We start from the raw sequence: 14,050 nt of genomic DNA on the forward strand, positions 1-14,050 counted from the left end.
GGAAAGGAATCCTTGTTTGGATCTTACCCATAAGTTTTTCTAATAATGCTGCAATATGGAAATGTAATTGACTTGTGTAAAAGTAAATGACAAAATGAAAAGCTCAGTGGTGAAAAATGAAACCCTGAATGAATAAATCATTTGGGCTCTCTGAAGAGTTTGACAGTTTAATCCAAGCTCTCTGGGTGGTGAAAGATGGCAAAGAGGGATCCTATTGTTCACATGTATTTAAGTGCAGGATGAGCCCGCCACACTGGATTAATGGTTTCTCTTCTGCACAAGCAGCACTTGCCTTAGCTGCTTGGGGAGGAGCTGGGGACCTGCTGCAGGGAGAGGGTCATGGAGGGAAACACGCAGCTCATACGGGTCATCCGGGAAATGCGCTCTGAGATCAACAAGCTGGAGAGAGAAAATAGGGCCCTTCGGGTGGAACTGAAATTCAGCGGACAGAGGGCAGCTAACTGGGAGGAAGGAGCAAGAGGAGAACTTGGACATGGGGAAGCCAGAAGCCTCACTGATTCAGGGGAAGAGAGGGTCACTTCTCCAGTGGCCCTGCATAGGAATGTCTCAGCCAGCTCGGCTCTGGCACTGCAGGAACAGAAAGGTACTGAAGAGTCACGATTACTATTGATATTATTACTTTGCACTTAGCTTTCATTCAAGGATCACAAAGTTCTGCAGTTATTTACCTACAGAGACTGGCAATCTGCCATTGTTATGTACTTCGCCAACATGAGTGAAACCCTCTGGCCTTCATCAAGACCCCGATCTAGCAAAGCACTTAAACGTGGACTTAACTTTGAGCCCTTCAGTGACTGCCCAAGTACTCAATGTCAAGCACTTGGTTAAGTGCTTTGCTGGATCAGGGCCCACTGAATAGTTCCACTGTCTTTGAGTAAGATTTGGCCTAATATTGTGCTTTCTCTGGGGAAGGCTCTGTCGGTGTGGTGGTTATTAGTTCCGTGTCTAGTACAATGGGGCCCTTACCCCTGACTGGAGTTCTCAGGCACAATAGGATTAACAATATATGCAATGAATCTGAATCTGACCTCACTTACCCACTGACAAATCAGGTATAACTCCACTGAAGCCAGCGTAAAAATCAGTGTGAGGTTAGAATCGTGCCCAATATGTGTTATGCTTGGTATGTTCTGTGTGCACCTGTATGCAAGAGGGAGAGAATGACAATAAGAACACTTCATCCTGTCTCATTTCCTCAGAAAAGAGCACAAATAAGCCTTATTCTCTTTATCTGTAGTAGTCTTACTGATGTCAGTGTGTGAGTTAACTCACCTGTGAGTTAATTGAGCAGGATTTACTGCAAAAGACAGTACATTTGCTGACATACAAATATGTAGAACTGGATACTGTACACATTTACGCTTGGTTTGCAGGAGCAGGTCCTTGTACAAAAATGTCTAATTAAGGCCTATCCTCTTTTTATTATATGTTTACACGGTACTTAGCCCAATGGGTCCCTAATCCATGACTGGGTATGGATAAATAATAATAATTGTGTCACCACATTCTCCACATGACCCCTTTCAGAGGTCGCCGTCCAGCAGGTTTGTTTACCACCTGACGGGCTAAGGTCCATGCCCATGATGAAGTGACCCTAGAGAGCACAGGTTTAAGTTAGGAAGAACATACATAAAAATAATATAAGGAGATAAATTGATGGAAAGGTGGTAGGGTCAAAGGACATTAATTTATTTAAGTACAAGTGATGACTGCATGGAATTGAATAACTTAAGATCTGATCCAAAGCCCATTGAACTCAATGGAAAGACTCCTATGTATTTCAAAGGGCTTTGGATCAGGCCCTTAAAAGGGTACATATTTGGGAAATAGCTTGGGAATTGTTAGCTGCTCTTTCAAGGGCTTGAATTGGTGAGCAAGAAGTTTTCCAGCTACCCTGCTTCCCCACATCTATATTTCTTGAAGGAAAGGGGTGTTTTCAAAAAAGAGTGTGTTTAACCCCTTTGGTTCCCCTCAAATATTGTTAATGTTGAAAATAAAATCTTAAACTTTGTTAATAAAATTTACACACAATCAGATGGCATCATCATTCCAAACATAAGGGCTCATGGCCTGCTCTTGTGCTTAAACAGCTGTGTATCTCTGAGCCAGATTCTGAACCCCATACTCCTACTGATCACCAGTTACTCATATGAGTAGTCCTACTGACTCCAGTAGTCCCAGCGACCCAGCAATAGCACAAATAGCACATAACTCTCCATGACCAAGTGCTCCTAACTGCCACTTCTGCTTAGGAAAATCTTCCTCAAATATATTTTTTTTATCATGCAGGACTTAATCATTTTGCTATTGGTTTTTAGTTTCCATATATTAAGTCTATGAAGCAGATGCGGATATTTAATTTGATTTTAACTCTGATTTTGTATCTGCTACACAGGTAATAGTATGATTGTTAGGCGTTATTCCATTTCTTCCTCTGTGCAATCTTTTTCTGGACACAAACACCACAAAGCTGAGAAGAGACATCCAAGTAACAGAATCCTGGAGGTGCAGGGAATTGTCAAACCACCAGCAGGCTCCTCGGTGATGCAACTAATGAATGAAGAAGAAAAAGGATCTGCAAAAATTCCAGCCGATTGCTTCTCCAGCAATAATTCTAGCAAAAGGAGATCTTTTCAAGAGCATGTTTATAAATGCAGGTAGGTAATATTTACCTTTAAACAGGGTGACCAGATGTCCCATTTTTAAAGGGACAGTCCTGTTTTTTGGGGACTTTTTCTTATTTAGGCACCTATTGCCCCCCAACCCCTGTCCAGTTTTTTCACAGTTGCTATCTGGTAACCCTACCTTTAAAGTATAGGTAGCTTAGCAGTGTTATCTCCACTTGATTTGATAATAATTGTGGGTGGTACTTTGAATTCAAAGTTCTTTATTATGAGGATAATTTGTGAAATGTATGTGAGGCACAGGGGGAAATTCTGTAACGGATAAGGGGCCTAGGCCTGTTCTCAGTGAGGTCAAAGGCAAAACTCCTATTGGTTTCAATGCAGGACTTCCCGCCTAACTAAAAATACAAATTGCAAATAAAAAAAGAGGTGAAATTTTGGCACCATTGAAATCAATGGGAGTTTTGTACATTGGTGTGTTGTTCTGACAAGATAAGCCATATTTTTCTATTTGAATGAAAAGCATAAGGAAATTTTTTTAAACTTTATAATATTATTCTTCCCTGTCATGTGAAGCATTATAGGTTGACTTTGCACCTTGAGAAGACTACTCATACACTTTGCTAGGTACTAAATGAACTATAATTGCTCAGAAACAAGTCTTGGGTGTCACTATCCACTGCTCAGTGAAAACCACTCCAATATAAGGCAGCAATCAAAAATGTACACAAAAGTAGTTAGGATGGCTAAAGAGTATGATAAAAAATAATACTGGAAATATTATAATGTCATTATATAAATGCATTCAGCTAGAATAACATCTTCAGTTCTGGTCATCCTATGCTAAAAAGAATTAATAGTAGAACTAGGAGTCCGGAGGTGAGTAACAAAAATACCTACAAGCACAGAAAGCCTTGTGTATGAAAGGCTGAAAAAGACCGGTGGTAAAATATACAAAGTGCATAAGTCCCATTTTAAAATGTCACTTAGGGCCAATTTTTTAAAAGGTATTTATGTACTGTGACGGGCAAGGCCAGATGGCTATAGAGGGGAGATAGATATATTAGCCCCAGGTTAAACAAATCCCTGGTACCAGGATAAGTAAATGGCAGCTGCTCCAGGTCAGTTAAGACACCTGGGGCCAATTAAGATCTTTCCAGAAGGCAGTGGAGCTTGCTACGTTGATTGGGACACCTGAAGGCAATCAGGGGCTGGCTGAAACTAGTTAAAAAGCTTCCCAGTTAGTCAGGTGGGCGTGCATGTCAGGAGCTGTGAGAAGTTGTGCTGTTGGAGAGACGGAGCTGTAACACCATACTAGGTACAAGGAAGCAGGCCCTGAGGTAAGGGTGAAGGGGAGCTTGAGGAAGTGGGGACTGCTGTGGGGAAGTTGCCCAAGGAATTGTACGTGTCCTGTTCCTAAAAGATCAGCTACCAGCCCAGAGTAGAGGGCAGGCCCGGGCTCACCCTCCCCCCACTTTGCCCCCTGATTAATCACTGAGACTGAGAGACAACAGAGTCTGTGCAAGGGAGGATAGCTTCTCCTCACCTCCCTCGCTGGCTTATGATGAAAATGGCTCAGTAGACTGTGACCCTTGTCTCTAGAGAGAGAAGGGTTAAGGGGAGGGTCACAGTGAGCCTCTGAGGCTAGCGAAATCCGTCAGGAAACACAGGACCCACGGAGACAAGGACAGAGCTTTGTCACAGTACCTAAAGATGCACCTAGGCACCTATGGGATTTTCAAAAGTGCCTAGGCATCTACCTCCCATTGATTTCAACCTGAGTCTTACTGAAAGTCAGTTGTGACGTAGTCTCTTTTCAGTGGGACTTTAAGTGTTTCTGAACTGTTCACCCTGTGGCTGTTTAGTTTAGAGAGGATATGAATAAGTGGGTACATGAAAGGGGTGCACAAAACAATGAATGGCATAGAGAAGATATTTACCCTTTCTCATAATCCAAGAAAAAGGGAACATTTGATGAAAGTGAAAAGGTAAAAGATGAAAAATAGATATTTCTTAACAAATGCTTTGGGGTCCATGGTTAAAAATTGCTATATAACTAATTGTTAGTCAAAGTAGTAGTATTGACTATTTTATTACTGCTTTTGAGAACATAGGAACTTCCATACCAGTTCAGAGCAATGGTCCATCTAGTATAGTATCCTATCTTTGATCAGTAGCCCGTGCTGGCTGTTTCAAAAGAAGTCGCAGGAAACAATTGTAAGATGGGAAAAGGAGGCACAAGTCCACCCAATTTAGGCTTAATCAATGTTTAGCCTTTATTTATAAATGTTCTGACAAAGTTATTGTCACTTATCGTTTCTGATCATATACATATGACAGACAATAAGATAAGACGGAACAGGTAGGGGTTCCAGGGGATAGTGAGGATCTCTACTTCATGATGGTCAATTCTATCTCTGGGCCGGTGTTCTCCAGTTTGGGCCCTTGTCCATTTGGTTTGTATACATTAATTTGTCCTTTTGTGTCATCTATCATTCCATATACCCCTTACAAATTTACCCAAACTTTCATAGTTTGTTTTTCATTCTCCATTCTATGTTATACAAATCATCAACACAACTCAATTATCCTTTACCATGCAGCATACATTGTCATGAACTAGTAACTTTAAACTAACAAAATGTAACCTTCATTTTTACCATTCAGCAATTGTCCATCTTTTCGTATCATAGTTCAGTACACATGTAGCATCCTGAAGTATTTTTTTTTATTTGAATAGGAAATTTATGAGGAACAACATGCCCTAATGTCAGCATATCATTATTTTTCCCAAACACATGTTTTTGGGGACTTTTGCTCAAAGTTAGCACATATGCTTGTAAATTATTAGAAAGTCTTGTCAGCAATTTTGCCTGTTGCATTTTGAGGGGCTTATTCGGGTAGGCCTAAGTCTTTAACTGTACCCCCAACACAATATGGAATATCTTAACTTATGAGGAAGTTTCTTCACAACCCCAATTAGTTTGGTGATTGGCTTATGCCCTGAATCACAAAGCTTTGTCACTTATTTTTTTAAATATTTTTGTCATGATTGTGGACGTTCCCACTACCCATGTAAATGTCTAATATTTTCTGTAATCCTAGTACACTCATAGTATCAATGATATTTTGTGGCAATGAGTTCCACAAGCTAATTATGCATAATTTTTACAAGCTATTCCATTCGTTGTTCACCATGGGGGTTTCTTGCACCTTCCTCTGAAAGTATGGTCAGAGACAAGATGCTGGACTGGGGACTAGATTTTGTCTTATCTGGTGTGGCAATTTCTTAAAGTTGTTGTAAAAAATTAATAATACTGTGACTAAACATTAATATTTGGCATGTAAATAGTGCTTTTGATCCACAGATCTCAATCAGTACTGGAAAATAGACATTTTGCAAAGCAAATATGATAGGTTACTGTAAGAAAGCAAAAGACTCATTGGAAGATGTCTCATGGCTCTTGGATTTATAGTAAAACTACAAAGTATACAAAAGCCTGTTCTGAATCATTCACAGGTGCCATTCTGCATGCATGCTGTGTGCAGATTTTCCACTGACTTGCAGCAAAGTGTCACACATGGAGCAGGTTATAAAAACGGTTCCCTTTATTAAACTGCAGAAGCAAACCTTGACTTGAGGTGCAATCCCATGTGCACACTGCTCCAAAGTGTGTGGGGAAGGGCAGAGCAGGAAGAGAAGGCTGCATACTGCCCTGCACTCCAGAGATTGGGGGCGTGATTGTACATCCTGTGGTACAAACTGTGATCAAGCAGCATCTGGGTCAATGCATCTACACAGCATCCCATATTCATCCCATATTCAGGGATATGGCACAGTCCCTAGCCCTTAGCATTCATCTTGCCATGATAGATGTATTCTCCATCTGTGTACAAGTTACAGAAAGGTGATTAATACACAAGTTGAAAGATCACTCTAGCTTACAAGTGATAGCCATGTGCTTTATACACCTGGAAATGGCTATTTGCATAATGCAATATAGCTTGTATGATCAAAATTACTCTTTAACTCATCAAATTGACCTGAGTGCAGAAGGCTCACATGAGACCTTTTGCACCACTTAAAGGTGATATAAGCCTTTAGGGTAACATTCAGGACTATAATGACTATACACCACTTAAGTCCTATTTTGAAGACTTAAGTAGGACTTAAGTGGTTCATAGGTGTGGATGGTATCCTTCTCCATAGAGATGAATTTCACCCATAATGCAAGGCTTTGGTTGAATTTAAGTAGAGCAAAGGGAGTTGTTCAGGACGTCTGCTCTGGGGCATATTTTATCCTACAATAACTATTGGAGAAAAACCATTTTACGGTTTTCATTATTTTCTTTTCTCCTGTTACCTTGAAGGACAGAGGAAAGGTGACATTTACAGCAAAGGACTGGTGGGTAGGGAGAGAGATAACTTGATCATATATTCTCCAGATGTCTGATTTCTGAACATTTGAAGGGGTATGTTTTAATTTCTACCGGGTATTCACTTGTGTGAACAAAATTGAGGATGCACATATGTAGTTGGAAGTTGCAACTGTCTGTGTACCTTAAAACATTTTATACCTGTCTGCACGCTTCCAATAGTTGGACCTTTCTGTGCACAAGTGTAAGACCATTGAAAGAGTATGCAGATGTATGAACACACACAGGTATGAGGAGCACACACCTGACAGATGATGCAGTCATTTGTTCACTAAGTCTGTATGCCGTTTTGTATACAAGTGGTACGTCGCTTTGGGGGATTTTCCCTTTTCTTGCTGTTTTCTGCACAAACTGTACATTCATAGCAACTCATAATTCTTTCTCATTTTCCTCTAGGGGTAAAGTAAAGGCGGTTAGGTTCCTGTTACCAATGGACATGTCATCTTATTCCGAAAATCAAGGTTCTTTCAAATGCTCACAAAATCAGGACACAAAACAGTTAAGCACCATTACTGAAAAGGATCTGTGAGCTGGTGAATTTTTAAAGGCCCATTGATTCTTGAGATAAACTAGCCTTAAATGATAGTTGCGTGTCAGGTTATGTTTCTGCAAAGTGCTTTGGCAGGATGCCTTCAGAGACTCACTAAGACTGTGTTCCAGGTCACTGGCCTGTTGTTTAGGAAGGAAATGGAAGCCATGACAAAACCTGTCAGAAGCCTGTGTACTATGTTGAAACCCTTTGGTAACAAATATACCACCACCAAGTATATTTTTTGCAAGATCCACATACCTCAAGAACTACTTTTAAATAGCATTTGTTGCAGTGTCACTGTTACCATGCAACACTATTTCTTATGTTTTGTTGTTGTTCCCATTGCTAGAAAAGTATATATTGCAAATCACAAAATAGAAAGAGTTAAAGAACCAGCGAGTTTTTCTGTATATGAAGCTGTAAAACCTTATAACAGAAATATAGTTGGGCTTCTATGTTGAGAATAATATGTTAACATTCATTTGAATTTTTATAGACCTTCACCTTGACTGTCAATATTCTTTTTTTACTCATTTTCTGTGAATATTCTAGCACATGAGGTACTGACAGGAATGTTCACTGAAATTGCATTAAGCGACTATTGAGAGAATAGAAACCATGTAAGACCGTAATATGAAAATGTGATCAAGAGCCCGATTCTAAGTTATGCTCATCTGATCAGAGACCAGAAACATACCATGTGTTCAATCAAAACAGCTGGAATTCTGAATATCAAATGCTTGCAGTGAATTACTTATGAACAAGCTCCAGATCAAGAATTATTTGCTGAAAATATTCAGCAAATAACTTCAAATACAAAGAAAATGTGAGAAAAAGAGAAAGGGGGACAATTCATGACAAGGAAAAGAGGAAAAACTCATCAAGTACATTATTTATTGTGAACTATTCACCCAGCTCCAGTTATTTAAAGAAATAGACATTGCCAAAGCATTGTTTAATTTGGCTACAAATATTTACAAACTGGAAATATTGCACATACATTCCTATTTCTCTATACACTGTCCAGGCGTATGCATATCACAAACCATAAACACGAAGAGGCGGTGTTAATATACATACAGAAGGAATTTATTCCAATTGACTGCACTTAAACAACATACTTATCTGAATATTTTAAGAGTAATGACTGAGAGTTTACTCCATCAATTTACATTCAGCTAAACGTGTTCTTGTAAAAAAGTTTCTCACCATGTCTCATTTCTGAAATTTTAAAGTTTAGTTTGTCATTTTTAGAAAAAAATCTTTTATATTCTCACTGGGATGAGATTGTGTGATCTCCCTGCTCATGTTGTTTTTCATGTTCTGTTTGGATCCACTATAGCTGCTTTGTAATGTTGCCAGTAGAACTGGGTGAATAGCTCAAAAACTTTCCACAGATAGTCACTCTAATAAAAAACTGATTTCCTTTTGGCTCCATTTGTTCATGATTTGTGAATATGCCTGCAAATAAGTTTAGTGGCAGGACAGCCTAATGAACAGCTAGTTTTAGAAAATATTTGCTGAAAGTGAATTGTTATATTTGGAAACACAAGCTTTCTCTCACCAGAAACTAGATTCTAAGTGTACATCCAGTCAGACTCAGAATGTGGAAAGCATCCCTAATCAGTGAGACTTTAGGACATGCTTAAGTGCTTTCCTGAATCAGAGCAACAGAACACTAACAATGCCTCATGACCAGTGGGCTCAACCAGAGCTAACCAACGCAGCTTGAATTTAAATGTCAGATTGTGCATGCTGACAGTGATTTGCATGTGAATGAGCTAAAAACTAAGAATTATTTGTATAAATTATTTGGCAAATGATTTTGAATAATGAATACATCTGCAAGAACCGTGGGCTGCTCATCAAATATAAATGGAAAAAGTCTAAATTCATCAAATAAAATATACAGTGTGAATTATTTACTAAGCTTTAGTCACCGGCCCTTTGAAAGGGGCTGTATTTCTGGCCAAGGGTTTCACATAACTATTGCAAATCTTTTGCCTAATTATTTGAGCAGTTCAAGTTTGACTTCTTTAGATCAATACGAGTTTCTGCTTCTACAATGTTTTTTTTATTATTATTCATTTGAGTGTTCCCTTCTCCTGTATATTTAAATATAAGTTACTTGAAAATGTAGGGTGATGCTTTTAAAAGAACTCAGTTAGGCTGGTTGAAAAATAGGAACTATTTTGCACAGATAAATTAAAAACAAATAAAAAGTTTTGTTTCAGTTCAAATGTTTCACTGGTTTTCTGATTTTTTTCTCCTGAATCAATTAGAATTTTTTTCTTTTAATGTGGAATCTAAATTAAAATGTTTGTTTATGAAAGTCACTGCCTGTCTTCCTTTTGAAACTGGGATTTAGACTCCTATGTCACGTAGGTATTTCTGAAAATTGTATCCTTGTGATCTAACATCCTTAGATTCCTTTGAATATCCCAGGCTTAATGAGAACTGGGCATCCAAATCCCTTACACAACATTGAAAATCTCATCCTTAATCTCTCTGTACCTTGGTTTCCTATCTGTAAAGTGGCAATCAGATTTCTTTTCTCAGTCTTTTTCCAAAGTCTATTTAAATTGTAAGGTCATTGGAGCTGAGACTGTTTCCTACTATGTGTATGCTCATTCCCTAGCACAATGGGGCTCTGTTCACAGTAGAAGTAATAAATAGTATGGCTGCAACCTAGAAATTAAATTTCCTTGAACATTTTTGCCAGTATAAAATGTTATTGCTTCAATGTTCATAAGAAGTGGATAGAAAAGTGGGGTGAGGGGAACAGAACCAATGAAAAAGTTACTGAAAAATGGGAAGGTTTTGAGAGTTTGGGACTGTTTTCCCAGTTCTACTTGAAATTACATTGTTAATTATGGGTAAAAAATGTCAAAAGTGCCTCACTCCTCTAGGTGCTTTTGAAAATTTTACCCCAGGTTCTTTTTTAGCAATAAGTTTTGATTCTTTTGTAAGACACTATGGGTGGGATTTTCAAAAGCACTTAGTTGATTTAGGAGCACAAACCTGCACTAACTTTCCATAGTGTTTGTAAAAAAATCATGAATAGTGAAGTAAAACCCAAAGTATTTAATTTGTGTGTCTAGTCCCCTTTATCTCAACATCTTTAGCGGTATTTGTTGCTTCAAGAACATGTGATGATGTGCAGCTATAATTTATTTTTAAAAACCAGGTGCCCATAGGATATCTTGGATGGCTCTCTGGATGAGAGACATTAGAAGGACTTTGTATAAGAGAGTACATACTGAAGCCATTGCCCATGTACATTTAAAATACACAGAGAGAGAGAGACACACACACACACACACACACACAGCATGAAATAAAACTTAACAGAATAAATCAGCAGTTCTCAAACTTCATTGCACTGTGACCCCCTCCTGACAACAAAAAATACTACACGACCCCAAAAAGGGGGACCGAAGCCTGAGCCCAGCCCCGTCGCCCCGGATGGGGGGAGGAGGGCAAAGCTGAAACCCAAGGGCTTCAATCCTGGTCTCGGGGGGTGTCTGTAAACTGAGCCCCACCCCTCAGGCTGAAGCCCTTGGGCTTTGGCTTCAGTCCTGGGCCCCAGCAGGTCTAACACCAGCCGTGGCGACCCCATTAAAACAGAGATCCCGACCCCCAGTTTGAGAACCCGGGGAATAAATGATTCAATAGTGCTCAGAATTGGACTAGTTACTGGCATTTAAAATATTTCACATCTTAAACATTCACAGTGTTTTCAGTGGAAAATGACCTAGTATATATCAAATTTGCCTTACTGGCTGCTGGACTAGAGGGGTCTTCTTGGGTGATGCAGTTGTGTGATCTTCCAAGCTGGAGAAGGGGCAGATGACATTATTCAGCCATTCATGCACTATTTCCCTTCCACAGTGGAGCCCCGCACTCTGCCCAGCCCCCTTGCTGCTGTGGGATGCGCTGACTCTTGCATCCTCACACCTCCTAGCAAGGAGATGACTGATAGCTGGTTACCTGGAAGAAAGATTTTTAAAGGACTACACAGCATGAAGGCATCTTTTTGATGAAAATCAGTCAGGGAGAGCAAGGCAGCCTGCTCCCCTAACTCGCATCTCTCTTGGGACACTCCTCCACCCCCATTCTTTCCTCTCTCTCTTGGGCACCTGTGATGTCTTCCCACTTCCTTCTCTGCCACAACTCTGTGGTGGGTTCCTTTTCTCTTTCCCCTGCCAACCCACTCTCTCTTTCTCTTCCTGTTAAGCTGCCCACCCCTTTCTCCACTCCCTACTTGAGGATCTGTCCCTTCTCCTGCTGGATAGTTGCCTGTGGGATCTCTCATTCCTCTTCTGTCCCTCTATGGTCTCCTTTCGTACACCAAGGGGACCTGAAACTGTTCCAGCTGTCTAGGCCCTGATGTTACGGGGTTTGGGGAGAGTGCATCCTCTTTTCTCTCTCCATTGAGGCACTCAGAGGAACGGGAGCTGTGAAGACAGCTGAGGAACAACAAGAGAGGCAGCTGCTGACTGCTGCAGCCTCAGGATCCCTTGTTTCTAGTGGCCAGAGTGGAAAATTGCCAGCAAAAGGAGTTTCACTCCCAACTGCCCAGGGGACCCAGAACGGTTAGCAAATCTTACAGCTGTCTTGTCCAAATTGGGATAATTGGCAAGAACACTGTCCCACCATATGTGACTCTTTGAGAAAGGCTAATTAAATCTATTTGTCTAGTAGGGCAGATCAATGCTTTCAGGGCAGCTTGCCCTCTTACACCGACAAGACACCACTGATTTCACTGCCGTTCCCTCAAATTAAGTGTCAGTGAGAATAAGTGTGAATGAGAAAAGAGTCAGGCTCTATGTCTCTTGAGAGATTTGTATATAAATACATGAGCAGTTTGTCCACTCTCTGTGTGGGGAAGTAAGGGGCTCCAGGGTATCTGGATTGAGAAGGGGTTTAGTAAGATGTAGCTTGGAATGCAGATGTCACAGATCTAAGGAACAACCCACCAGCCCAGTTTCACAATAACAAAACTTAGGTCTGTAACCTATAGCGGGTGTGGCCATCACCAAAACAGTACACAGTTCTCAGAGAGCAGGGGGCCCCTGCTTAAAAACATACCAGTAATAAAATGGAGTTCGATTCTGACCCTCCCATAGTGCTCAGATGTAGCATATAAAACGTTAACATTCTAGGGCACGTGGCCAGGCAAGTCATATTACTTTAGATTTAACAGAAACGTTTAACCTGGTGAAATAACATTACTTCCCTCTGGGTTTTCTGCAGAGGGAAGATTCCTTACAGAAGTCTCACGTTCTTCTTTGGTATTTAAAGGAGACCTGAACATTTGCCTCAGATGCACCTGTATACAGAGGTGGAACGTTGATGCCCCAGAGCATGTCAGCACGGTAGCCATATTATCCACCCTGGTGCATACTTGCTCAAAATGCATCAAACTGTATTCACGTTCACACACTTACTTAATTAAGGAATCCACAGCTGCAGACCTTAAATCAATTTGGGGGTGGAGTCTAAAGCTGACCCCCCCCCCCACTGGGGGCTGTGTGTTACATTCATACTAGGATGGCTGCAGTGCAATAAGAGGAAAATTTTTGCCATACACTATCTTGGTCACAGTCTATATGTCCATCATGGCTCCTTTCTATGTCCTATGTCACAAATCCTTTTTTGGCAACTCTGCCTGTAGTTTCCCTCTGCCATTTTTGATCAAATGTGATCTGAGGGGGTAAATCATCTAGTTAGCCTGAATCTCATTTTCTGCATTAGGTAAGTGAAATTAAAGAACCGCTTGTCTGGAGCAAAGTCATGCCCCACTGCTGGGCTCCAGATCTTTATTTATCTTGTTTAGGTGGGGAGGGATGCTCAGAAATAAATTGAAATCCACTTATATCCCACTTAAACCCTATTTAGAGGCCTCAAGTGGTGCATAGACCTTGCACTGGCCCTCTGCACAGGGGTGAACTGGGCTCAAAATGCTTTTATGTTCAGCAGTATGTGTTTCCTTTCAAGGTCTTCCAAGTCCAGCACAAATACAGGTATGAAAACTGTAAACTGATGTGTGTCCCATAAATACTAAAAAGCAAAAACCATCTTTATTGTGAAATGGAAATCTGATTTTATTAAATCCAAGTCCATCCCTGCTACCAGGACACGATATATCCCCCTGCAGAGAACATGTCGGTTATTAAACTGGTATCAAAGTTAGGATGTGGGCCAAATGCTGCTCACCTTGCTCGGGCAAGTAGTCAGTTCTATTGGAGTCAAGGCAGGTGTCACTTCAGGGCATTTGTCTTTTATTATGAATGCTCATTAGAGCAGGGATGCCACTAGTCACGCGAGTCCATCCTTTCCTGTCTCAATGTACTTGGATCACTGGATGGGAACCCAAGAACGTGAACACAATTGGTACAAGGGGAAGGAGAGTTGGAGAAATATGGCACTTGCA

The 14,050-nt window shown here is 40.5% G+C and overlaps 2 protein-coding genes across 4 annotated transcripts in view; one reads left to right on the plus strand and one right to left on the minus strand.

The window, feature by feature from the left end:
* Nucleotides 1-339: 339 nt before the first annotated feature.
* Nucleotides 340-2,682, plus strand: LOC120372075 (putative coiled-coil domain-containing protein 195). Its single transcript, XM_039488791.1, has 2 exons — nt 340-604; nt 2,417-2,682. Exons 1-2 carry the CDS (start codon nt 340-342, stop codon nt 2,680-2,682), a joined length of 531 nt encoding a protein of 176 aa, XP_039344725.1.
* LOC120372715 (guanylate cyclase soluble subunit beta-2-like) overlaps nt 2,529-14,050 on the minus strand; it is a 41,441-nt gene continuing 29,919 nt past the window's right edge. Inside the window, exons 13-15 of one of the 3 annotated variants that reach the window (XM_039490051.1) lie at nt 11,394-11,604; nt 7,327-7,474; nt 2,529-2,571 (exon numbers count right to left, since the gene is read on the minus strand). The gene's annotated coding sequence lies outside the window, so the exon portion shown is untranslated. Of the gene's footprint in view, nt 2,572-6,425; nt 6,533-7,326; nt 7,475-11,393; nt 11,605-13,842; nt 13,978-14,050 lie in introns of those variants that run through there. The other 2 variants (XM_039490053.1, XM_039490052.1) reach the window with 2 other exon arrangements.

The sequence above is a fragment of the Mauremys reevesii genome, linkage group 9 (assembly GCF_016161935.1).
Source record: "Mauremys reevesii isolate NIE-2019 linkage group 9, ASM1616193v1, whole genome shotgun sequence".
NCBI classification, from domain to species: Eukaryota; Metazoa; Chordata; order Testudines; family Geoemydidae; genus Mauremys; species Mauremys reevesii.